The following is a 27,149-nucleotide window of genomic DNA, read 5'->3' as shown; positions in this document are numbered from 1 at the left end:
CCATGTGGAGAGGCTCCAAGATTGACCTTGGAAGCAGATCCTTCGGCTCCATTCCAGCCTGGAGACGACTGAAAGCTGAATAGCAATCTCACGAGAGACCTTGAGCCTGAGATATAGCTAGACTGTGTCCAGATAATAAATGTTTGCTGCATTAAGCTGTGTATTAGTTAGGGTTCTCTAGAGAAACAGAATCAACAGGGAACACTTGCAAATATAAAATTTATGAAAGTGTCTCACGTGACCGTAGGAATGCAGAGTCCAAAATCCACAGGGCAGGCTGCGAAGCCGATGACTCCAATGGATGGCCTGGATGAACTCCACAGGAGAGGCTCACCAGCCAAAGCAGGAATGCAACCTGTCTCCTCTGAGTCCTCCTTAAAAGGCTTCCCATGATTGGATTTAGCATCACTAATTGCAGAAGACACTCCCCTTTGGCTGATTACAAATGGAATCAGCTGTGGATGTAGCTGAGGTGATCATGACCTAATCCTTTGAAATGTCCTCATTGCAACAGACAGGCCAGCGCTTGCCCAATCAGATGAACAGGTACCACAACTTGGCCAAGTTGACATCTGTCCCTAACCATGACAAGCTGTGTCCAGATAACAAATATTTGCTGGTTTAAACCTGCAGTTGGCATATTATGGACTGCAGACCAAATCTGGCCTGCTGTCTGTTTCTGTAAATAAAGTTTTATTGGTACACAGACTCACTCATTCATTAACATATTTTCTTTGGCTGTGTTCACACTATATCAGCAGAACTGAGTAGTGGCAAAACAGAGGTATGGCTGGCCAAAGTTAAAATATTTACAATCTGTCCCTTTACAAAATAGTTTGCTGACCCCTGTTGCCTATACATTTTTATTCAGTAATACGTACCTAATACAACTGTTTCCATAGCATCCTGGTAATTCCTCTAGCAGTATAGTACATTTTAATTGCCTATCTATGTGTCTGTTTTCCCACCTGTGCTGGTTTGAAAGGATTTATATGCCCTAGAAAAGCCATGTTTTAATCCTAATCAACCTTGTGGGAGCAACCATTTCTTTTCATCTCTAGTCAATGATGTAGGTTGGAAACTTGATTAGGTTATCTCCACGGAGATGTGATTCACCCAGTTGTGCCTATTAACTTCTTTTTTTGGCATGGGCACCAGGAATCAAACCCAGGTCTCTGGCATGGCAGGCGGGAACTCTGTCACTGCGCCACCATCGTCCACCCTGTGTGTATTCACTTTTGAATAGAGGGAGCTATGACTTCAGCCATTCCAGGTGGGTCTTGATTATTTTACTGGAATCCTTTAAAAGAGGAAGCATTTTGGAGAAAGCATTTTGGAGAAAGCTTGAGAACAACAGGAGAGTCACAGAGCAGAGTGATGAAAATGACGAGAGAACCACGGAGTCCACCGGCCAGCGGCCTCTGGAGATGAAGGAGGAGGACGTCCCTGGGGAGCTTCGTGAAGCAAGAGGCCTGGAGACGAAGCTAGAAGACGTCGCCATGCTTGCCATGTGCCTTTGCGGTTGGGAGAGAAACCCTGAGCTTCATCGGCCTTTCTTGAGTGAAGGTAACCTCTGGTTGGTGCCTTAGTTTAGATATTTTCATAGACTTGCTTTCACTGGGACATTTTCTCAGCCTTAGAACAATAAACTAGCAATTTATTAAACTCCCCTTTATAAAAGCCATCTCGTTTCTGGTATACTGCATTCCGGCAGCTGCCAAACTAGAACACCGCCAAATACTAAGTTCCATATTAGTAGATCACAAATGTCTTAGCTTTGTATTCCTGAGTCTTTGGCATATAACAGGACCTTAATACATGTAGACAGAACAAAAAATGCCTGGACAAACTTCCTCTGGTAAATGTCTATGTAAAGAAGAGGCAGAAAAATTCAATTTTTGTTTCACTCTTATTCACAGGCCCACAGGACATTAATTTTTACTTTAATCAATAGTAAAATTTTAACATTAAATGAAGATTAAGGGTATTCAGATTTACACTAACAAATCTTACTTTGAAGTGTACCTGAGACCATATAGTTTTGTGGTTAAGAGCTCCCATGCTGAATGTGAGATACAGCCACCAGCAACCCTGGGTTCAAATCCCAAGGGCCCAAAACAAATTACCAACCATGTATCTCAAACGATTATCGTAAAATTCAGTGATCCTAAAAGCACTTTTCACATGGCCAGGAAAGTAGTCAACAGTACAAATGGCCAAGCTGGTTTTGAAAACAATTGTGTTTTATATTCATATGTAACAGATTTAAGGATAGTCTTATTTACTGCAAGTTTGGGAGAGATTTCCTAAATAGCACACAAAACCATAAACTAAAATCAATAAACTAAACTATCAAAGTAAAAAACTTTGCTTTTCAAAAGACAGTTATAAAACTGAGAAGAAAAGCCAGAGACTTAGAGATGTTTGCAAAATATACATCTGACAGAGGATTTGTATCTAGAATAAATAAAGCACTGTTAGAACTTAATAACATAAGAAGCAGTCCAATAAAATTTAGGCAAACAATTTGAACAGAAACTTCACCTAAGAAGACATACAGATAGCCAATAAGTACACGAAATGGTACTCAACTTCATGAGTCATTAGAGAAATGCAAATTATAACTACAATGAAATATCACTACACACCCACAGAATGGCTAGAACTGAAAATAATTCAGGATGTAGAGAAATTGGAACACTTATACACTGCTACTGGGAATGTAAAATAGTATAACCACCTTGGAAAACAAGTTAGCTGTTTCTCAAAAATTCAAACATATGCCTACTAAAGAACTCTGCCATTTCACCTAAGAGAAATGAAAATATATGTCCATACAAAGATTTGTACCTGAATGGCCATAGAAGCTTTATTTGTAATAATCAAAACATGGAAACATCTCAAATGCCAACCAAGTAACTGGTTAAACAAATTGTGATATATCCATATAATGTACCACTCAGCAAGAAAATGGAATAAACTATTAGTACTAACAAGATGATGACTTTCAAGAAAATCATGTGAGTTTAAGACAAAAAACCAAAAAAAAAAAGGGTGTATATTTATATATGCTTCTTTTAAAAAATGCAAACTAATCTAATCTAATGCAATAGAAAGCAAATCATAGACTGCCTGGGGAGGGATGGAAGGGAAGGAAAAGAGAAAAGGATTACAAGCTGCCAGGAAGAAACTACGGGAATAATGGATCTTGACTGTGATGATGGTAAGACTAAGTATACATGTGTCAAAATTTGTCAAATTGGACAGTAAAATTGCATACTTTATTGGGGTACATCAGTTGAACCTCAAAAAAGCTGTTTAAAAAATACTTAAGCTGCTAAAATAAAACTTCTGCATACTGAATTGCTCACTAATCTTGGTATACTACTGAATTAATAGACATTAAAAATGTAAGGAGTTTTATATATATATATATATATATATATATATATATATATAAACCCAGGTCTCTGGCATGGCAGGTGAGAACTCTGCCACTGTGCCACCATCACCCGCCCAGGAGTTTTATATTTATATAAGAATAATTTAATAATAATTTCTAAAAGTAGACTTCATTTCTATAAGAAAATATTCATGTCAAAAGTTCGTTTTAATCTTGAAAAAGAAGAACAAGGTTGGAGGACTCACACTTCCTGATTTTAGAACTTAGTAACAAAAATACATAGTAATCAAAACAGTGGGGTACCGGCACAAGGACAGACACACAGACCGATAAAACAGAATCGAGAGTTCAGAAGTAAACCCACACTGTCCATGGCCTTCATTTTTGACAGGGGTACCAAGGGCATTCAATGGAGAAAGAACAAGTCTTCAACAAGTGGTGCTGGCAAAACTGAAAGCCCATATGCAAAGCACACAAACAAAAAGATGGAGAAGATGGGCTCCTATTGCATAGCTTATACAAAAATTAACTCAAAATGGATTAAGAGTTTTAGCTCTTCTATAAATAGAAGAGCTAAAACCATAAAACTTTTAGAAGAAAGGATAGGGGAAAATCTTCAGAACCTAGGATTTGGTAAAAATTTCTTAGCACAAGCAGTAAAAGAAAAAAACAAACTGGAAATTATCAAAATAAAAAACTTTTGTATAAAAGACATCATCAAGAAAATGAAAAGTCAACTATAGAATGTGAGAAAATATTTCATAAGCATATATTTGATAAGGGTTTAATATCCAGAATATATAAAGAATTCCTACAATTCAACAACAAAAAGACAAACAATTGAATTAAACAATGGGGAAAGGACTTGAATAGACAAGCCTCTAAAGAAAGCATAAAATAGCTAAATAGCACATGAAAAGATGCTCAACATTATTAGTCACAAGGGAAAGGCAAATCAAGATGACAATGAGATATCACTTTATACCCACTAAGATGGATATTACTAAAAATAATAGTAACAAGGATTGGTAAGGATGCAGACAATTAGAACCCATTTATATTTTTGGTGGGAATGTAAAATGGTGCAGTCACTATGGAAACTATATATATTTAATATCTTTATTGATAAATTTTTAACATACAAATATCCTTAACCTACAAACATTTCATACTGGGTATACAATCAATGGTTCACCCTCAAATCTTAAAGACAAAATTACCATATGACTTGGGAGTTTCACTCCTAGGATATACCCAAAAGAATACAAAACAGGGACTAATGCTTGGTACATCATGTTCATAGCAGCACTGCTCACAACAGCTAAAAGTGGGAAGTAATCCAAGTGTCCACCAGCAGATGAAGGATAAAGAAAATGTGGGGTGTGTGTGTGTGTATACACACATACATATACACAAGGAATATTATTTGGCCATAAAAAGTAATGAAGTTCTGATACACGCTACAGCTTCAATGAACCTTAAAGACATTATGTTGAATCAACTAAGTCAGCTACAAAGGACAAATATTGAATGATTCTACTTATATGACATATCTAGAATAAGTAAATTCATAGAGACATAAAGTAGATTACAGGTTACCAGGAGCTGAGGGAAGAGGAAATGGGGAGAGTTATTGCTTAATGGGTAAAGAGTTTCTATGTTAGGTGGTGAAAAAGTTTTGGTAATGGATACTGCTAATAGCACAATATTGTAAACGTAATTAATGCCACTGAACTGTATACAAAAAAGGATAAAATGGCAATTTTAAATTATGTATCTGCTACCACAATAGAGAAAAGAAAAGGAAAAGAAACCCTAGCAAACTGATAGCTCTCTGTTTCAAGCAGAATACACATTTCCTGCTAGTTGGGCCATGTTTTCATTCTTAGACTAATTGCTATCACTGAACAGTTACCAAACTATGAGCATTTGTTTTTCAGCCAAAAGACAGGCAAAAAATAATAATCAGCAACCTTCAAAATAAGTATGCAAGGAAACTCAGGGTTCAGGTTGGTCCTAGAGTGAGGCTCATTTGTTTTAACCTCAACTCAATTCTGATCATTAATTCATTTGAACGAAGTGAACAAGAACTGGTTACCTAACCATGACTACCTTTCACAGACTCTGGTTCTTCTTCCCTTACAGCACTGTGAGAAATTTAAAAACTATCAAACACATGAAAGCTCTTGTATTAAGATCTGGCCCATGGCAATGGCTCAATAAATGGTAATGTATTATTCAAGAACATATGATCCGAGTTCTCACCTCTCAAACCGAGTCAAGGACATACCCTCCAGCAACTGAAACTGATTTTACATACTTTATCTAGAAAGATAAGAGTTCAAAAGTTTATTTAATAATCAGAAAGTAAAGGTTACTTTTTCTTTGTACGTCTATTCCTGATTATCCTACTCCATCTATGAATCAGGAAAAGGGCACTTGGTACCATTAGCATTACAGGAAAGGAGAACACAGAGAAGTTCTAAAAAGTAAAGAACTCCTCGTTGTTGGCTTAAAATATCTGCATCCTGTTGATTTCATATTTTCATTGTATTCCTACACTATTAGGGATAATAACTTTGAAGTACATCTTCTTGATTCACATTCATTTTCAAGTGACAGTCAGAGCTCTGATTTTTTTTCTTATATTATGAGCCTAACTGGGGGAGGGAGGCAGGGGTGGGGGATAGGGTGGGTAGATTCAAAATTGAAGGAACAAGAGGGTTCTTTATCTTAGCCCTCCACCAGGGTCACTAAATCTTTTCTATAAAGACCAGTCAGTAAATACTTAGGTCTTTGTGGGCTGTACAGGCAGTGTCACAACAACTCAACTCTGCCTTTGTAGCAGCAGCTACAAACAACACACAAACAAATGAGTATGGCCGTGTTCCAATAAAAACTTTATTTATGGACACTGACATTTCAATTTCATGTGCCATGAAATATTCTTTTTTGTTTTCCCAACCACCAAAAAATTTAAAATCTAGCCTATGCTCATGAGCCACACAAAATAGGCAGCAGGTCAGATTTGGCCCGAGGGTCATATATAATTTGCCAGCCCCTGCATTAGACAATGTTTTGGAGTAAGCCAGCAAATACTTGAATTTTGAGGTATCTCCAATTATTTTCAGATCCCTTATATTTGTGACAGAGTACATATGACTCCAAGAACTGTAAAGAAGAAAATTGTCCAGGAATGAATTTCATTCAGGTTTCTTCAAAAAGCACTGAGATTGTGGGTGCACGGGAGGTCCGGTGGTAGAATGCTTGCCTTCCATGCGGGAGACCCAGGTTCGATTGCCGGACCATGCACCCCGAAAAACCAACCAAACAAACAAACAAAAACACTGAGATTGTGTGTAATGTAATTTCAGAGGCAGAATAAATAGCTATGGAATAGGCATAAAAACATGGTATAAATCTTAGATGTTACTTTCTGGTAAATTGCAGGGGGGAAATGTCAATGCCCCATGTGCTGGTTTGAATCTGTTGTATACCCCAGAACAGACCATGTTCTTTTAATCCATTCCTGTAAGAGCACAGCTACTGTGGGCGTGACCATTTGCTTAGGGCTGTTTCAGTTGAGATGAGACCCAGCTCATTCAAGTTGGGTCTCAATCCTTTACTGGAATCCTTTGGGAAGAGGATAAAAGACAGTCAAAAGCCGAGAGAGCTTAGAGAGAAGTGCCCTCCCCGCCCATGAGAAATAAGCAAGGACCCTCAGGAGCTGAGAGAGAAAGCCACGGGAACCAGAGTCCCAGAGAGATGGACCAGCAGACATCACCACGTCCCTTCCCCTGTAACAGGGGAATCCAGATGCCATCGGCCTTTCCTCAGAGAAGGTACTTCTTCTTGATGCCTTAATTTGGACATTTTTCATGGCCTTAGAATTGTAACTTGTAACTTAATAAACCCACATGGTTAAAAGCCAGAGCGTTTTCGCGTATACTGCATTTTGGCAGCTTCAACAAACCTAAACACCCTGTAAAGGTGCGAGGCTCAGAAGAACAGCTGGACAGTATAAGAATGGTTACTTCACTCCAATCAGTCGGCCGCTTGCGTTAGAAACCCACACCCACTCCATCCAGCTTATGAGTCTGTGTGTTCATACTGCAGAGCCTTTTGTATAGAGAAAAGGTCTGTGTATGAAGGAATATTATACACCACATCCAAATTCTTAACCATTTGGCTTCTGGAGGGAACATAATTTCCAGTAGTTTCTTAGGCATGTTAGATTCCAGCCAAAATTAAGGCATGTCATATACCTCAAGAGAGAGGCTCACAAGGACAGCTTGCCAGACACTTTCCACTCATAGTGACAATTATTACTTAAATAAGACAACCCTCACATACACTGGTTGGCATTCCATTTTACAAACTATGCAAATATTCTAAGTATCAGAGGTCACATTAAGATTTTTATCCTTTCTTGGGGGATGCCTGGGCCAGGCATCTAACTCTGTTCTCTTGCATGGCATGGCAGGCAAGCATTCCATTTTAAGACTTTTAAGTAAAAATCTATGAAGTTCAGAATTCATCATGTTGCATTTAACAAGCTTCTGTTTTAAAGATAAAGCATAAGGTCTGTTTTCTGTTCAAACACCTGTATTTTATGTCTCAGAACAGAATCTTGCATTTAAACTTAAGAGAAGAATGCTTTCTGGCAGTGATAACAGTTTTAGTCACTGACAGTTCTACTAGAGTCCACAAACACACCAAGAAACGAATATGTGAGTAAGAAGGTATTAGAGCAGAAACAGGGTCTTGCACAATTTTTAAGATAGCGTGAAAGATGAACTGTTTGGCAGTACATGTACTCAAAGCTGAATAACAGCTCACAGAGAGAACAAGGTCGGCCATATGTGATTTGCCAAAACCTGTGTTCTGGGAGGGTACGGACTGGGTTCTATCACTCCATCCTACTTGGCACATAAGTAGGCACTCAATAAAATGCGTTTAAATATGCATGAAAGGCATTAATTCTATGGCACTTTTCACAGGATAATAAATGCCACTTACTTCACTGAGTCATAGTGAAGAGTTAATGAAATAACAAATTATGCTCAATAACAGCATTATTTTTAATCCTCATTTTTAAGAGGGACAGACCAAGATTACAGAATTTTTTCAACTACGTGGCACTGAACTTGGGCCTAGCTTCAAAATTCATACTCTCCCTAATTCTCATTAGCTAAGAAATCTTACTTAATATTAAAAATAGTTTTTGTATAATAATTTTAAAATCCTACCTTTCCAAATTGTTTAAAGTCCATGGGGAAACAGCCAATTGTCTATTTTTCCTGGCTAAGGGCTACAATCCTAAAATAAGGCCAATGGTCATTGTCCATGCGTTAGGGGATAGAAGAAGTGGCACAAGTCCTCAAGTCACCAGGGAGCTACGTCACCACAATGAGTAGAAAGTATTTCACCTTAAACCACTGGAACAAGCAGTACTTAAGAATTACTCTTCCTCCTTTAAATTCTAGACAAAAGAATCTAGTTGTTTTAAAACCACATAACTACCTAAATAACTGCATCTTAGGGCACACAGGTAATTTAATTAACAGGTACTTTCATTACCACCTGAAAATAAGTAAAAGTCTGTTGGTCTAGAATGTTGTTTTACATAGCTTAAAAAACTTAAAAAAAAAAAAAATCCATAGAATCCCAAATCTGAATTTAAAACTGTTTTGTAATTTTTCACTCTTGAGTAGTTAGGAGCAGACTGATAATAATAAACTGGTAAAAATTGAAAAATTGATAAAAGATTGCTAAGAGTAGACGGATGTCTACAGTTAAATGTTGACTGCAGAAGTTACATCCAACAAGCCTATCTGGTTAGCAATCGAGTTCAACATCATTAATTTCACCCTTAAAATTTACAACAATTTAAACCTTGATGTTGTTATAAAACCTGTTAAATCTTATCAATTCAAAGTTCATACATTAAATGCAACTAAGTGACACATGGAGTAGTAGGTAATAAATTTGAAAACTGTTCCTATCAATAGACATTTACTATTTTCTTCAAAAGGGTAAAGGTAGTGAAAGAATAGAAAGTTTTCAGATAAATGTTTCCCTTCCAAAACCCAGTTCTTGGATACGGATGGCTATAAGACAAATACAAATTTAATAGAGAAGTTTAAAACTTCCTTTTCAATTTTTTCCGTCAAATTTAAATAGAGAATTTAAAGTAAACTCTGAAAATGAGTTTAAAGAAAGACCAATAGTTAAAAAGACCAACAGCTCACAATGTACAGATAATTTTCTCACCATGTAATTCTAATATTTAGACACTTAGTCCAAAAACAAATTAAAGCACTATACAGTAAATGAAATAAAGAGAAAGGGAAGTCTATTATTGCAGTTTTCTGATAGCACTAAAACAGGAACACTTTTCATCACAGAAACAGAGAAAATCGAAACCTCTCACAATTAACATATTATTTTCACATACAGACTAACATTGTAGGAACTTTTCAGAACCAAAAATTAAAAAAAAAAAATTTCGGTAGTCATAACAAAAATGTAATTATGTTGTTTTAGGCTAATTTACTTTCAAAACAAAAAAACTCCTAAGCTTTTCAGTTAAAATGGTCTCCAGATTTGTGATGTCCTTCCTTCCTGGGTTACACTCAATAGTTCCACTGCATTCCTAAGGTTAAATCCATCTCAATAACAAAAGAGTCTCCTAAGAACACTTCCATCCCCTACCCAAAATAGCAAAAACACCACAAACTACGCCTACCATTCAAAATCAAAGAAACAACTCTTCACAGAAGCATGTTCTAATAAGCCACAGCAAACTATCTTTAAACTAAGAAAGAAAGGAAAAAAATCAATTGTTTCCAGTTTAATATAACTGCTCTGGTGACTACTGAATTCTTAAAGACATAACAACACTTCAGGTTTGGGGAAAAGCTCAAACAACTTACAAGATTTGTGGAGAAATGGGAACAAGTCCTACTTTTGCACAGGTCTCATCAAGCACAATCTTGGGAGTGTATTCAATAATTCACTACAGACTGATGGTTTCCGGGCAGAATCTTCTCCATGGGTCTGCCCATAACCGCGTGCATTCAGACCTGAATCCCACCGTGATCAGGTGCCCGGACCTTTAGCCCACCATTACTTGGCACTCACCTCAGCTGTTCCTCCGGTAACCCATTTAGTCTCAGACTATCAGGACGATCTCGCCTTCTCCTGTAGAGGCCTGAATGTGAAAGCTCTTTAAGCTGTAATGCAGTCATACTTCTCTCTACACATTAATTACTGACACCTTCGGGCATTTCTGCTGAGCAGCGTGGCTGCCAGGGCTCAGAAAGACAGCAGTCCCTGGCGGCACGCAGGCAGGCAGGACCTCAGCACACCTGACCTAGAGTTAGAAACCTCCCGGCAGGCCGGGGAAGCCAGCTTCCTGTTTCTGGGCCGGTACACACCCTCCTCGGCAAGGCATGACTTGCCTTATCTCCCCGGGCCTTGCACCTTGGAGGCAAGGGGGAATCAGTGATCCAGATGGTAGATTGCTCACATATCCACTAATAAGCAAAATTTAACTGTTACCTATAATCATACCAATTCTTTTTAACCTTTCCAACATCTTTCTGAATTTACATTGAGATAAAAAGCTCCAGTAATGTAATGCCTAAAGAAGGGTCCCGTCCTGTTGTATCTGCCAGGAAATCCATTAAACACTTCACAAGCAGCTGTCAGTTTAAAGAAGTGCCTGGTCATCATGAGCTCTTTGGGACATTTTCCTAAAACAAACAAAAAGGCAGGATTCTAAAGGGAAGTAGTCCAATTCCTCCCACTCATCCCTCCACTCTAAATCCTTTTCAGAAAGGAAGGAAGTGTCTTTAATTTCTCCCCCATTAAATATTACTCAAAAATTCATAACAGAAAGGAAGGTAGTTTCTTCAATCAACCTCCATTCAATGATTTTATGAATAAGTAACTACTCATTCTGAATAATCCCCTCTCATATAAAGTACCAGCTACGTTTGCTTAATCAACATTTTCTGCCTAAAGGTGTGTGGGTTCCTTTGCAATATAAATATTAATCTGTGTATATGATTTTACATGAGGGCAAAATTAAGGATGAGGTTTGGTTTTGGGTGGGTGTGTGTTTTGATGTTGTGTGTGCTGGGTGGAGGTGGGGGTGTTATTGATAATGGGGGACAGAAGCAATCCTTTATCATCCAGCTCCAAATGATACTAGTATAATAGCACGCTTCGTTACATCCTCCAACCTGATTCCTACCAGCATATCATAAACACGGGCTAGATCCTGGGTAACTTCTTAGAACATCATGATTCCAGTAACTTCTCTCTGGGCTTTCCCTTCTAGAACCCCCGTAAAAGAAAGAACACAGAGAAATGGGTCTGGTATTTTTTCTTTACACCAAGGGCTAGAGAGCTGGTATGTTCCCCTCTCTAAGAGTATCTACATTATAAGTACAAAAATTAAGGCACCCCAAAGGCAAAGGAAGTCTACAGCTTACTCCTTGACTTGGGACATACAGGTGCCAGCTTCCCGGACCATGCACCCCCCCCCCCCAAAAATAGGCTTCTGTATCTTTTCCAATGACTCTTTATAGCTGCTATTAAAATCTAATGCGCGTTTTTAAAGAGGCACATAATTTTCCTAATTTTGCAACTACATTAGGTTTAATTAGTGATGAAAAGTAAAAATTCACGTGGCAGTCGTACCTCTCACCTTCTGGAGCGATACCCTAGAACACTGGTGATACTGGCTGCGTCTGTGTACTTGGGGAATGGCAGCAAAAGAAAGCATTTTCATTACCATCACTTCATACCTGCTGAACTCTGAATGCACTGAATAAATAGAAACAATTTAGAAGAAGCAATGTATGTATGTCGTTTTTATACCAAGTCCAAGGATCCTACGGAGAGCTAAAATAGAGGAAGGTTTAATGGTTACATAATAGAAATATATAGAATTAGGATACCTAAAGTGACTAATTCTCTCATTTTTTTATGAAGTAGGTGAAAAAGAAAAGAGAAACAATCACCAATCTTCTTTACTTTTTCATTCTAGCTATCAAAAAAGTATAGATGCCTGATGAATAAAATGCAAATCAACTTTATTCACTACAAACACAGAAATACTAACATTGATGTGAACATTTCCACAGGAAAAAAAATGTAAACATGATTGGTTAACTTTTTAAAAGAAGTTTTGAAAAGTAAAAAAAAAAAAGAAAAATAGTAAATGCAGGACGGGCCACGATGCCTCACTGGCAGAATTCTCCCCTGCCACGCCTGAGACCTGGGTTTGAGTCCCGGTGCCTATCCATGCAATAAATAAATAAATAAATAAATAAATGCAGAATGCTATGACAAGGAAAAAAAGCTTGGTGAGCACGAACGGTTAACAAGACAGGAAACAGCTAACTGTGTAGGACGAATCCTGCATCTGATGAGTCTAAGGTTAAAAGGATGTTAAAAAAAAAAACACAATTAGCTAAGCTATGTAACAAATGAACTTGAAATAATTCTTGCCCTCTGACTTTTTAAATGGCTGGACTGATAAACAGAATTTCATTAAGGCTAACATTTTAATAAAACAGGAACAATTGAGTAAAATTAAATTCTAGGCCTTTGGGAAAGCTCTTTGAACTACTGTCTTTTCAGTAAAACACAGACTTCCAGAAAAGAGGGTTCTCCTGTCTTGTCCCCATTAGCCCTTCAGATGTGCTCTGAGACATCACTCGTCTGTAAGCAGAACTAGGGAAAGCACACGCGTGAGCATAGGTGTGCTCACAGTTTCTGAAAGCGAAATTCACAAACGTCCCCCAAACACTACTGACTCACTCATGCTGCAGCCAGATTATAAAGTCCTCTCCACATAAAGAAGTGTTCCTGTGTATCAGCACCAAAGAGGGACCACGCCCCCAGCCAAGGGCAAATGAGGGGGAAAACAGAGGTCTTACCTTCATCCCCTTTTTCTTCTAAACATACTTTCCCACTGACACAGGTTGTCATGTGGGCCTGAATTCTCAGATCAGGCCAATCTAAAATGAGATTTAAATTTCAAACAACTGTCTTACCATACTTTTGACAGCACAGAGGGTGGCCTGTGTAAGTACATTTTCCCAAGGTTTCTACATAGGGGAATTTTTTTTCATTTTAGCACTCTAAAAAACCTTTGAAGATCAGTTCAGCCTCCCCTGCTATGTAGGAGCTCTCGATCCCCATTCCCCACAAGCCTTCACCCCTATGCAATATCCTGGGTCTGGGGTTCTGCTTCTGCAGAGCACTCTCAGTGATGGTGTGGTGGACGTCACTGCTTACCCCAGGTCAGACATGCTCTTGGTTTGGGTCCATATTCTAGGGGAATAGACCCATTTAAACAAGATCTTTCAAGAAGTTACTTCAGTTAAGGTGTGGCCCAAATGAATCACACTGGGCTTTCATCTGGATTACTGGAGCACTTTATAAACAGAGAGAAGCCACAAGGAGCAGCCCGAGGCTAGAAGGCAACAGAGTCCAGAAAAAAGAAGACGCTGCCATTTATATTGTCACCTGACAGAAAAGCCAAGGAACCCCAAAAACTGCCAGCCAACCAGAAGATAACCTCTGAATCTGTGCAGTAAACTGCTGCTGTTAAGTCAACCCCCTGTACGGTATTTTTTTTAGCAGTTGGGAAATTAAAACAGATGGGGAGATGACAAACTCACAAAACTCCATTGTTTCCCCCCACCATATGCCCTATGTTCACAAAAATCGTCACGGCAAGCGTCTTGCACTCCACTTCCACAACTGTGCAGCTGATCTGAGAACCTAATTACAACTTTCCATTAACGTCTATCCATCTCTTCAACCTGCTGGGTTCTCTCTGAACCTGTAAGGTCAACTTTCAACATAAGAAGGTCTCTGTTTCCACTCAACATCATCAGCGCATCTGATAATAATTCCTTCCATAGGCTTAAGGTCTTGATTAAAATGGCCAAATACAAAGTTCCATGGTGCATCATAAAAGCTCTCTCCTCCCTAACATCTAACCCTTGGGAGTCTTTGGGTATCTAACCAAAATTCATGACTCTCTCCCAGAAAATAAATGTGAGCACTAAATTTTACAACAATTTCAGAGGATGACTCCTTCAAAGGTCCACAGACAGACTCTATCTTTAGAAACACTGCATTAAATAGCAGCAGACTCTCAATTCACAAAGACTCCACCTTCTCTGAAAACCTCCAATACCACAGTGTAGGACTTTCATGTTTCAATTGTTAATTTAATAAATATTTATTCTGTCCTTCCCGGACTGGATAATATTTCAGAGTTTCTCTTGTCTCTCTAACTGATCTGTCACCAGTCTTACCCTCTTCTGATCTATCCTCCAAACTTCAAATAATTTAAAATGTAAATCGATCAGTTATTGATCCTGCTTAAATGCTTCAATGGCTCCCACTTGTCTTTATGACATGGTCCAAACAAGACAAACAAGCTGACCTCTCCTTTACCTCTCCCGACTCTTCCAACCCCACCACACTGAACTCCACACAGTTCCTGAAGGAGCCGGTGCATCCTCTCACCCCCTGGCCTCTGCATGTGCAGTTTTATAAGTCTGGAGGAAGGATCCAGTAGGACTGGCCCCTAGAAGTCCCATGAGGACTCAGTCCAAGGACCACCTCTTCCAGTACAGCCTCCCAGACCCTGCATGCCACAATCCCCTTCCTCTCTGCTCCCAGATCGCGGAGCTCACTGGGTTCATTACTGGTCATCTAATTACATGGACTCATGGCACGTTGCTTCTTTACCTGCTTCTTCCCTTAGAACAACAGCTCCTTGAAGAAAACAATCTATCTAATCTATCACTGCATCTACAGGGCCAGGCATATGGTAGGAATGTCTGTTTGCTAAATAAAAAGTTCTTTAGTATTAGCTGTTCGACCAATGGATTTTTAGAGACGAAATCATTTTATAATGCTGTCTTTGAGATTAAATCTCCACAGTTTTGAAACTTTTTTTTTCCATTTAATATTCCACATTACCTACGTGAGATTTTAAAGGATACAACCATTTCACAGTTTTTGAAAACCCAGAGGTTTTCACTTTTGGCAAGTTGAAAGTATCTTCCAAAAGGAAAAACACTTTCCATCTGGGACAAGAATAGGATATTGGCCTACACGTCTGCCTAAAATTGCCATAGTCCAGTTTTCACTATCCTGTTCCAAGTAATCTCTTCAGGTATAGGTGGGTAAACAAACCTAATTAAACACTGAGCCCCTGGCACTGATCATTAGTGTTATTGAATCATCAATGCCTTCTCCTTCACAGAGTAGTTAAGATGGCTTAAGGCTGGCTTCCACAGTGGAGTTATAGTTAACTGGACATGACGATCAGCTTTTACACTAAGTACTAAAGGCTGCAAACTGGTTTAGCAGCTGTACATTTCCAGGCCATTAATTTCATTATGTAACATGTAACATGTAGTAGTAACAGAAGAGTCTTATGTTTTACAACTAACTTTGAACTTAATGGAAATGAACCCCTTTTAAGTTTAATTTTTATCCCAGGAATAATGATTAACAGGGGAAAAACAAACGTCACCTAATAAAGCAAGAACGCCCTTCCCTCACTAGTCCCAACATATTCATTTCCCTAAACAGTTATTTGCCAGCCGTGTGATTTTCCTAAACAAAATGTGGGCTATCAGTATGAACGAAGGACCCAGTGTTGCAGATCTGCCACAGAGAAGTTCAAACAATATACCACTGAAAGGTTAAAGCTTGAATTAACCAGAAACAAGAGTATGAAAAGGCAGAACCGACTATCCTGAAAAACAGCCCCGAGTGAGAAAACAAATCACCAAAAATATGGCCCCATTCACAAGTGGATGATATTGCAACTGTCTAGAACTCCTCTGAATTATTCCTTCCGTCAGCTTTTCTGTAACTCTGACACATCCAAGCAGGACAGGTTGAGCTGCCATCAAAAGCTCATGTGGGGCAGGCCATGGTGGCTCAGCAGGCAGAATTCTCGCCTGCCATGCCAGAGACCTGGGTTCGATTCCCAGTGACTGCCCATGCAAAAGAAACAAACACAAAAAAGCAAAAGAAACAAACAAAAAGGTCATGTGAACTTATCTTGTCCTTACGAGAGTAAGAAACACAAAGGTCTCTCTCACAACCAGCAACACGGGATAATCTACAATATTCTGGTAGACAATGAATGTTCTCAAAAGCCTACGTTACAAAGAAATCATACAAATGGCCAATAAGCACATGAAAGATGCTCAACATCATAATTCATTAGAAAAACGCAAATCAAAACCATGAGATACCACTTCATATCCACTAGGATGGCTATTTTTTTTTTAAAGTAAAATAATTATTGAAGAAATTGGAACCTTCATTTTTATTGCTGACGGAATGTAAAACAGGGCAGCCACTGTGGAAAAAAACAACTTTGGTGGCTCTTCCAACATTAAATACAGAACTATCACCAAACCCAACAATTCCACACTTAGGTATGAACATAAAGAATTCAAAGCGTGGACTCAAAGGATTCTTGGTAAACCAATATTCATAGACCACTGCTCACATCAGCCAAGACGTAGAAATAACCCAAGTGTCCATCAACAGGGATGAACAAATCAACAATATGTGATATATACACAAAATGGAGTATTATACAGCCAAAAAGTTCTGATACGTTACAACACAGATGAACCTTGAAAATATTATGTTGGGTGAAATAAGCCAGCTGCAGAAAGACAAATATTGTATGAAATACCTAGGATAAACCACTTACATGAAACACCAAGAATGAACAAATTCATAGAGACAGAAAGGAGAACTGAAGTTAACAGGAGCTAAGGAAAAAGGAAATGAAGAGTTACTGCTTAATGGGAAGAGAGTTTTTATTTGAAATAATTACCAGGGTAATTGATGGTGTTAATGGCAGCACATTATAAATATACTCAGTGCCACGGAATGATACAATTTAATTAAAAATGTTTAAATGGCAAATTTACATGTTATATATGTTTACACAATAAAAATAAATAAACAAAAAACACCATGATAGGTTGCAAGAAAGATCATGGAAGAAAGGAAAAAAAATGTTTTCCCTGCTTTTGAAGAAGGGGTTCTGCAAGTTCATTTTATACTAGCTCCTAGAAAAGCAGACACCAATTCTGAGTAGTAGAATCTGAGGAGATTAAAAATTACCTTTTAGTTTGGATTATTTATTTATATTTTTCAATTTTTCTTCAATGGACTAGTTCTGTAACAAGGATACAGAAGTGTAAAAATGCTTAAAATAAATGAAGATAATAAAAATTAAATGAGGATGTATTGTTCCATCTCCCAAAGAACATGCAATCTACTTAGGAAGAAACAGCCACCTCACAAAGCTTCAGTGTATACAATCAAACACGGTACATACCCTACTGAGGGCTGGATCTGACCTGGGACTAGGAGAAGGGGACGGATTGGGCAGAGTGAGAAGAGAAGGCAAATGGAGAGCACTCCAGATGAAGGAAACCTTGGTGTGAGGCTGGAAAACAGGTGATCAAACAACATGGCATGCTTAGAGATGATGAGATTGGCAGAGTAGTGGACCTCCTAAATCAGGACCACAGTTTTGATTTGACTTAGGAATAAAACAAAAACAAACTCCCCAAGTCATGTGCAAAGGAGCTAGCCTACCCCAAGTACAAGATGAGGGCTCAGGTGAAGCTCTAGGGAAGCAAACAGGAAGGGACAGCTGTATGCAATATTACAACCGGACTGATGACTAACACACTATATGTCTCCCCATCCTCATCATTCAATTCACAAAAATTTAATAAGCATCAGGCTCTGCTGAAATTATTAGAGTCACAATGGAAAACGAAATGCAGTCTCTGTCCTTATGGAGCTTTCAGTCTAGTAGAAGATTCTAGTATTGACCATATAAACACACATTATAAAAATATATTTAAAAACCATGACAGGGAGAGAAGAATAAGATGCTTACAGTGGAGAGGGAGGAAAGACAGCAGGGAAAAGTCTCCTAAGATAGAAACACTGGATCTGATACCACAAAACTTAACAGATGAGTAGGCACCAAAGGCGAAAGGACGTGAGGAATGGGGGACATTCCTGAAGAGTGACCAGCATGTGCAAAGACCCAGAGGCAAGAGGGAATGAAACCGGACCGTGCGGCTGAGGGGAAAGGCACCAGGTGAGATAGGATGACAGTACAGGGATCGGCAGTGGCATGTTTCAAATGACCTCGCATTTTTTTTATCCTAAATGAGGATAAGGACCTCGGCAGACCAGTAAAAAGTGGGAGTAGTGCACAGAAACCTGGGGCGAGGTTATGATGAAAGCAGAGAGGAGACTCGATGTGAGAGGTACTGAGGAAGTAAAATAGACAAGTGGGGTGATAGGTCAGACGCAGAGGGGTGGAGAGAGGGAGGAAGTGAGCACTTAAATTGTTAACATTTTTCCCCACATTCTCCTACTGACACAGCAACAAAACAGCCCTGACGAAGCACAGCCTGTACTTCATGTTCCCTTCATCCTGAACAGAAACAACGACGTTTCAAAACTATTTTAAATCTAATAAAACAGTTTTTAGAGAGTATTTACAGAAGAAAAGGCTGGGACACAAAAATATCCACCTCACACTGCTGTAAATATCCAAGTCTCTGGGCTCCTCATCTGATAGGATTATTACTTTGAGCTCGTACCAAGCACAGTATATGTAGTGTCTTCGTGTCTACCCTAGGAGGTGTATGTCACAGTTAATCCCATTTTACAGACGAGGAAACTGACAAAGCAACACAGCCAGTAAGTGTCAGTGCGGGCGCCAACCCGGTCCATCTGACCGAGGAGAAGTTCCCATTGAACTAAGTTCCTACTACACTGCCCCTGGGCTCCCAAACACTATCCCCTAGACCAACAGAAGGTCAACCCTGAAACAGAAGTTATCTGACAAACCCAACCCAGAAAGCTTCTGGGAAACTCAGGAGCATGACACACAGAGGAAGTGAGAGCAATCCCACTGGCTGCCAGCAAGACTTGAAAGAGAGAAAACTAACGTCACCTCAAGCCAGCCCACCCCTTCCCTCTCCCCAGAAAATGAACCACAGCCTAGTTATTTTCTATCAAAATATTACGACTGGGAAGACAGAGGATTTTAGAAGGAGAACCATGTGTACTCTTTTACAATTTTCACTAATAAAGATCATCCTCTTTGATTTTTTCCTAGAAGTCTGGAAGCAGAAGCAAGTGAAAAAAAAGAAAGGTGTGGGGTCCGCAGGGAAGGTGGTCGATGAACTGGTGACTTTTCATTTAGCTGAATTCCCAGATTCCTTAGGGGTCTTTGGGTCCAAATTACAAGCATGTCTTGTATCTTCTGGAGTGTATGTGATTACTCAGTGTGTTCAAGAGTTCTGAGAAAAAGGAAAAGATTCCAATGGAAAGAGATTTTCTTTGTCATAGCAATGCTGCTAAAACCAAGGGGGTCCTTAAACAGAGACCAGGATGGCAATGGAAGCACTGAAGAGACAAAAACTCCTCAGGAGAGTGTGGTGTGTAAAGAGGCACGGATAATGTGACCAAACCAATTTCAGTTCCTCGAGAACACTTTAAATACTAAAAACACATTTTAAAGTTTAAGCCATACAAAAGGCCACTTGTGTATATTTTATACTACCGTATGCAATGCAAGGTGATAAAGACTATGATTCTGAAACATAAAACAAACCAGACAGTGTTTGAGACTAATAAAGTAAAGAAAGATATGCAGCGCTAGCCTCCAATACTGACCTTAAGAGGTTCTTGCCAAGGGTAAAAAGCTAGCTCCTGAAGCCAATACTTAATTGATCAAAAACATTCTAGAGAAATATATTCTACTGGATAAAAATCTCCAAAATGTAAGAGAAATTTCCAAGAACCTAATGGAACAACTGTCACTGAACCAAAGCAAAAGCAAATAAAAGAATATATCTATGCATTATTTTTCCCAAAAAGAGGCTCCCTGTAATTTAGGAAGAAATACATGTGCCAGGAACTGTGCTGAGTACTTGCACGCATCTATCAAATCTAATTTTTACCATGAGCCAGTGAAGTAAGACTATTACTATTTCCATTGTATAGACATGAAGCTGATTTAGACAGTATATGCAACGTGACCGAGATCATATTTTTACATGATTGCACCAGAATTTGAAACCCGTTTTATGCCTGGTTTAAAGTCCATGCTTTTAATCGTTACACTGTATTACCTCCCAGTCAGAAAACTGAAGAGATTCTATAACCAGATATTATCTTAAAATTCAACATAGGCTAAATTATTTTATGTGGTAACCTGGACTGGATGTCGAAACAGAAAAATACACATTACGAGAGTAATGTAAGATGTTAACAAGGGAGGAAACCGGATATAGGGATTTTCTGAGTTATCTTTGTTCTTTGTCAATAAATCAAAAGTTACTCCAAAATAGTCTTCTCATTTTTTTAATTTAAAACTGTAATTCTACACGACAAAAGCTCTGGTATCTGAATTTGATAACAGGAGAGAAATAACAATATCAGGAAAGGGGTTTTCCTCCAATTTAAAAGAAATTTAAGGGTGGGCCACAGTGGCTCAGCAGGCAGAGTTCTCACCTGCCATGCCGGAGACCCGAGTTTGATTCCCGGTGTCTGCTCATGTTAAAAAAAAAAAGGTATTTAAGAAGGATAACACATAAACTATGGACTTGGTTAGATCTCAGTTTAAACAAGCCAGTTGTAAAAAAGAGAATTCTTGGGACACTTGGAGAACTTTGATTATGAACTGGCTATGTAAGAAAATATCCATATTTTCCAGAGACCAATTATGCAAATACACTGGGATCAAATGACCTGATGTCTGGAATTTGCCTTTTTTTTTTTTTCCCCAGTGCATGGTTTGGGAATCAAACCCAGGTCTCCGGCATGAAAGGTGAGCATTCTACCACTGAACCGCCTGGGATTTGCACTTAAATGGCAGTTGAGTAAGTCTGGGTGATGGGAATTCATTTCTTCTATTTTTGTTTTGGGGATTTTCATAATAATTTTTTTTCAAATATAAAGACCGTCTTTATTAATGACCCCAACCATATTTCATTAGATAGAGGAGTTTTGAACTCAAATACTTAGGAGAAAAGAAGTTAAGATTGCATACTTTTGCAACTCATTATCAGTAACATATTGCAAAATAAAAGAGCTTGGGAAAGAGGATGGAAGGGAGGGAGGGAGGGAGGGACAGAAGATAAAATAAGTAAGTTGATCAACTGGAATTATTAATTGTATTATTATTTTTTTAATTCTTGGGAACGATGAAGTCCTTGTGAGTACAGCTCGTTTCTGCAGATTATTTTCCAAATGTGTACAAAATGGAACCAAAACAGAGAATGCCTTAAGAACCTGAAGAGGTGCAACATTAAAAGCTACGATTAATCAGTAGCACATGTTCTCGCCTTCAGGTGCCAGCTACCCCCTCCTTCTGGGCCTAGGAATTAATGGGATGCAAACGTCTTCCCCAGGATTGTTTTCATTTCTTTTTTTACAGCATCTGGGTGTGCACGGTTCAGCATCTTAAAGAAGTCAGGTGTTTTTACCCGCATACACGGGTGCATTTAGGCCTTAGAGCCCTTGCTGTGATGGTGCAGGTGGTCTCGAAACCTGTGACAGGTCGATGGCGGCGTCTTGGGCATTGGCGCTGCAGAGGCGAAGGAAACGCACGAGGGTCATATAGCCAGTGCTGCCACCCACAGAAGCAACTGTGGCTTCATATAGCCAGTGCTGCCACCCACAGAAGCAACTGCGTCTTTCAGCTCCAGAGGTGGTCCCTGTGGCTGAAGAGGACTTAGGGGCTGTGGGGCTGGCGCTGCGTCCTTCTCTGAACTCCTGCATACACACCTTTTTAATGACCACATCGTCATCATCTTTAAACACTTTGCTGAAGGCCACCGTGACTCTGTCCTTTCGGGACTCGGCATACATGGTCTCATCCCTACGATGGAAAACAGCCCTGTGGTCTCCTTCTGTGCACTCTTCTCGGAACTGTAAGTACTTTTCTCAAAGACAGAGGCAAAACAACTGCTTTCAACATGCCAGCTCGATGCAAACTGAATCCTTGGATGCATGGAGATTTTCAAGGTCAGATAGCAAAGAGACATCGTATCCTGATTCTGGATTTATCAAGAAACTCCGGTACACCCTTTTTAATAATTCGTCAGCACCATGTGCCTGAAGTTCCTTGCAGAATTTCAAAGAAACACTGATCATCACTTCTGTTTTGCCTTCACTAGGATTTGAAATATGATAAAGGACCCCATCAAAATCTGCAAATGTTACTTCTGCTCCCGGTTTGTTTCTGGCAGCAGTATGTGCTTGCTCACCTCTAGCAGGACAGTGGCGGTGGCTGCCTCGGGCGAGGGAAGGGAAAGTGAGGGCGGGTGAGGGTGGGTAAGGGAGGAAATGATGGAGGGAGGGGCCCTGCTGGCCCCTGGGGAGAGGGGCTTGGTAGGGTAGGAGGTAAGGGAGGGGGGAGAGGGGCCAGGCTGAGGGGAAGGAGAAGACATGTGCGCTGACCCATGCATGAGCTCACTGTTCAAAATAATTTTAATTAAAAAAAAAAGTTCAAACTAGCATGGCTTCCTTAAGTCAGAACACTATAGGCAGACACCCAAGACAAGAATACGTGATGACAGCACAATAAAAAGTGTCAGGATGAGATTTCTGAGTATACTGAGAGCTTTTCCTAATGAAGGGTCTGGGGATGGTACATCTGAGGAACGCTAAATAACTTGGCCAAGATAACAGATGTACATTAAAGGATATGTTACAAGTTTGAAAGGAGGACACGGATGGAGAGACAGAGGAAAAGATAACATTCTAAGTGGAGAAAAGATAACATTCTAAGTGGAGGAAAAAAAAAAATAGAGCAAAGACCTGGAAAGGGGGGGACGCTGAACCTGGAAACAACGGCTGGCCTCATTTTGTGGAAGACCAGAAGAACAGGGGGACATAAGGAATTAAGCAGTCTAGGGCCATATTTTAGAGACCTGCCAATACCAGTCTAAGATGTTTTTGTGGCAGATGATAAGAAGCCACAAATGGGTTGAATTCATGGTGAGGAGGGTTACAAGCCTGGAGAAATCCACTTGAGGAAGATGCCTCAAGCAGCAAGAGGTGCCATGGACAAGGGGGCAGAAGAGCCCAGAGTCCCAGGGGAGCCATCACGACTGGCCAGGTAAATAGGTTGCTAAGAAAAACAAAACAAAATGAGAAAAGCACATACACCTAAACGGGAAATTTTTTTGCATGTACCTAGCCAGGTTCATGTTCCAACAATGCCACTTCAAACCCATAGAGTCTCAAATCACCTGCCCCAGCTCCTTTCCTATCAGCCACCACAAATGACCTCTCCTACATTAGAGAAAATAGAAGTCATCAGAAAGAAGCCACCTCAACTGTTCAGAAGCCCTTGCTCTCACCATTCTCCCCATTTTTCCAGGTTGACCTTTAGTTCCACTAGAGTTTTTTTTAAAGGAACTTAACAAATTCTGAAACTCTAATAGCTTAAGAGGGTAAAAGAATCAGTAAAAACTACTTCACAGTAAATGTATTCACATTTATAATAACCATTATACAATTTTCACATTGTGTTATAAATCCTGACCCCCCCCAAAAAAGGTAAATTATGTCTGTGGATAAGAAAATTAAGACTGTAAGAAATGTGAAGAAAATAGTGCCCTTTTAACCATTTACAGAAGTTTATCATACCGGTAACCTAATGTGGTTTAAGTTGAAATTTTAATAAACTAAATATATCAAGAGTGCTTTATGGTTATTACAGATACTCCAAACTTGAAACATTTACTTGTTAGCTCACCAGATCTTTAGTAGGGTAAATGTCATTTCTCAGGAGTCTGAAAACTGGATTCTGATTTTTAAAATTGGTTTCTATTAAAATAGCAGTTGTAAAGCTATCTCTTATCTTCAAAAAAAGCAACAAAAATGTAATGGTCTGCAAAATTAAAAAGCAGAACATTTATTTATTCTAAACATTCCAAAACCTCAATGTCCAGGAATTAACTGTGTGAGACTAAAGCCATCTACTGGTTGAAGCGTAATGTTACAACAGACACTCCTGGAGTTGTGACTAACAAAAATGTAGGGAGCCATGGTCGTAGGAAATGAAAGTATGGGATGAACACAGACAAAACTCTTTGGGCTAGGACACTGTTTTTTTAAGTTTTAATAACAGAATACAGACCCAACATCCATACCAAAGTAGGGCTACTCTGGTGAGCTGGTGTGAAACGGTTGTGTACCCCAGAAAAACCATGTACTTTAATCCTCATTTAATATTGTTGGGTGGCATCTTTTTGATTAAGTTGTTTCCATGGAGATGTGACCACTCAATTGTGGGTGGAACCTTTTGATTTGGTGGTTTCTATGCAGATGTGTCTGCATCCATTCAAGGTGGGTTGCTTCCTGAAGTCCTTTAAGAGGGAATCATTTCAAAAAGAGCTTCAGAGCTGAAACAGACAGAAAGCTTTGGAAGTGCAAAAAGAAAATGCCCCCACAGAAGCCATCTGGAAGGGGAGGCCGGGAGACAAAGCTAGCAGACGTCACCATGTCTCTTCCCAACTGACAGAGAATCCCTGAACGTCATCCAATCTTCTTGTGAGTCAAGGTATCTTTCTCTGGATGCCTTACTTTGGACATTTTTATGGGCTTAGAACTGCAAATTGTAACTTAAATTCCCTTTATAAAAGTCAACACATTTCTGGTATACAGCGTTCCCCGTAGCTTTAACAAACTAAAAGATCTGATGAAAGCTGAGGGAGGGGGCCTAAAGCATGACCTCCAACCCCCACTCTCAAGAAGAGGACTCAATGAACTAATTTGGTCAACGAAAAACAAACCATGAGAAGTAGCCCCGGCAATGAACCTCACTGTGGTTTGTTTGAAAGAGAAACAATGGGAAAGCGAAGTATTAGCAAGGTCTCTTAGACATCTTCCCCTGGAGACAACCTAGAGACGCTGATGCACAAAAGACGGTGATCATTGGGTACAGAGCGGGGGACAGGCACCTGAAAGACAACTAGCCTCTCTTCACAAGGGCAGAGCTTCCATACTCAGTTGATGCAACACCTTAAAAGGCACTAGGACAGCTTTCCTGAAAATGCAAAATGTAAAAATAACATCTGCTTTTTAACCACAAAGTCAATAAGAACTACATTTCTAGATATATGGGCTTTCACTGACTAAGCCCTGGAGGGGTCCAGCCTTGGAAACAAGCGCCAAGTTTCAGATCCCAGCTTCCTCCCTTCAAAGGAGCAAGGATGTCCACAGAACTGAGACAAGAAATAGAGCTCTCCAAGGCCCCTCTCTGAGGCAGAGACCCGCCCCCAGACTGGACAGCAGCTTGCAGGCTAGGATTGGAGTGACTGGCTGGAGTAAAGTTACAAAGACTTGCAAACATCCTAAACCCACATGAAGTACAGTTCCCAGCCAGGGTGCAGCCTCTGGGTTCTCCCAGTTCAGTATCCATGGTGCATGCTCTAGACAAGCCATTAGTCTGCTGGACACAGCTGGATATAGCCTCCAGAGCCTCATGGATCTGAAAGTTATCACAGTGGTCTGATATCTGCTTGAGCAAAACGACTACTGCACTCAACAGAGGAGAGTTCTCTGTCTGAGCACACACCAATAGCCCCACCAACTAGTTCACTAGGGAAGCAGGCAGTGTAGAAGGCGTGGAAAGTCACAGAGGATTTACTCTGTGGGCAGTGCATCTGTTCAGGAGGCCTCCCAAGGCATCTCCCAGCTCTGAGTCCTACAACTTAACCACCTTTCCATCACAACAGTCCCAGCCTCAGTTGGGGACGCCCTGCCAAAACAGAAAATAGTGAAAGCACCCACAGTATAGTGGTCAAGGCAAGTCCTGGGATCCACTGCACTGCCCAAGCTCTGACATCTTTTGGCCACAGACTGTCCAGTGGGAATGGACACAGATGTGATGTAGAGGGCTTACGCATCACTTATAGATGGCTTAGAAGTTGAGAATGTCCTTGCCTATGATGAGAGAGGTGGATGGCAACCAAGATTTGAACTGAGCAGCCAATAAAAACTATAGTAGCTAACCAGGGCATCCCAGCATTCACAGCTGGATATACCCGGGGAGTCATCCCCGGGTACTGGAATGCCCAAGTACACGTGGCTACTCGTGTAGGGGAAACAGGCCAGCAGCTTCCCCTCCAGTTACTGAAGGACTGCCCGATGGATGGCTCGGGGCTAATGGCCTGAGGGTCATTCCATGGCCACCGCAGGAGAAGTACCTGGAAACGGGAAAGCCTGGAAATGCAGTTTGTTTCCTTGGTCCCACAGTCCCGCTGCTGGCTCTCCAGAGACCCGGGGCACGCATCCCCCAACAGCCTGCTGTGGGGGACCTGGACCTCTGGGAGGACACGCTCCGCGGAGGCGGTACCAGGTGGGGACGAGGTCAGCCCCGCGGGAAGCTGTGGAGCTGGACAGAGGCTGCCCCGAATACAGGGCCCGAGCCTGGCTTCCCATGTGGAGAACGGGGGTCATGAAGAAGAGGCGGCTGAGCACTGAGGGGCCCAGGGGCAGGGGCTGGACCAGAAGCCCCCAGGGGCAAGACCTACTGGCCGCAGGTGTCCCAGCAGCCAGAGACGCTGAGTGCGGCAGCCACCCTCTGGGTGGACTTCCACGCGTGACGCAACACTGC

At 40.3% G+C, this 27,149-nt stretch overlaps 1 protein-coding gene and 2 pseudogenes across 4 annotated transcripts in view; all 3 read right to left on the bottom strand.

Annotated features, from left to right (window-relative positions):
- LIMS1 (LIM zinc finger domain containing 1) overlaps positions 1–27,149 on the bottom strand; it is a 166,289-nt gene that overhangs the window by 51,461 nt on the left and 87,679 nt on the right. The window contains exon 1 of one of the 4 annotated variants that reach the window (XM_077134943.1): positions 10,547–11,920. The exons of 2 other annotated variants lie outside the window; for them this stretch is intronic. In XM_077134943.1, coding sequence (XP_076991058.1) covers positions 10,547–10,653 — 107 coding nt within the window. In that variant the 5' untranslated portion in view covers positions 10,654–11,920. Of the gene's footprint in view, positions 1–10,546; positions 11,921–27,149 lie in introns of those variants that run through there. One more of the 4 variants, XM_077134944.1, reaches the window with a different exon arrangement.
- LOC143661383 (actin-related protein 2/3 complex subunit 2-B pseudogene) lies at positions 21,685–22,815 on the bottom strand (annotated as a pseudogene).
- LOC143661717 (methionine--tRNA ligase, mitochondrial-like) overlaps positions 25,540–27,149 on the bottom strand; it is a 46,357-nt pseudogene continuing 44,747 nt past the window's right edge.

The sequence above is a fragment of the Tamandua tetradactyla genome, chromosome 17 (assembly GCF_023851605.1).
Source record: "Tamandua tetradactyla isolate mTamTet1 chromosome 17, mTamTet1.pri, whole genome shotgun sequence".
Lineage (NCBI taxonomy): Eukaryota > Metazoa > Chordata > Mammalia > Pilosa > Myrmecophagidae > Tamandua > Tamandua tetradactyla.
This window is presented reverse-complemented; position numbering and strand designations above follow the sequence as displayed.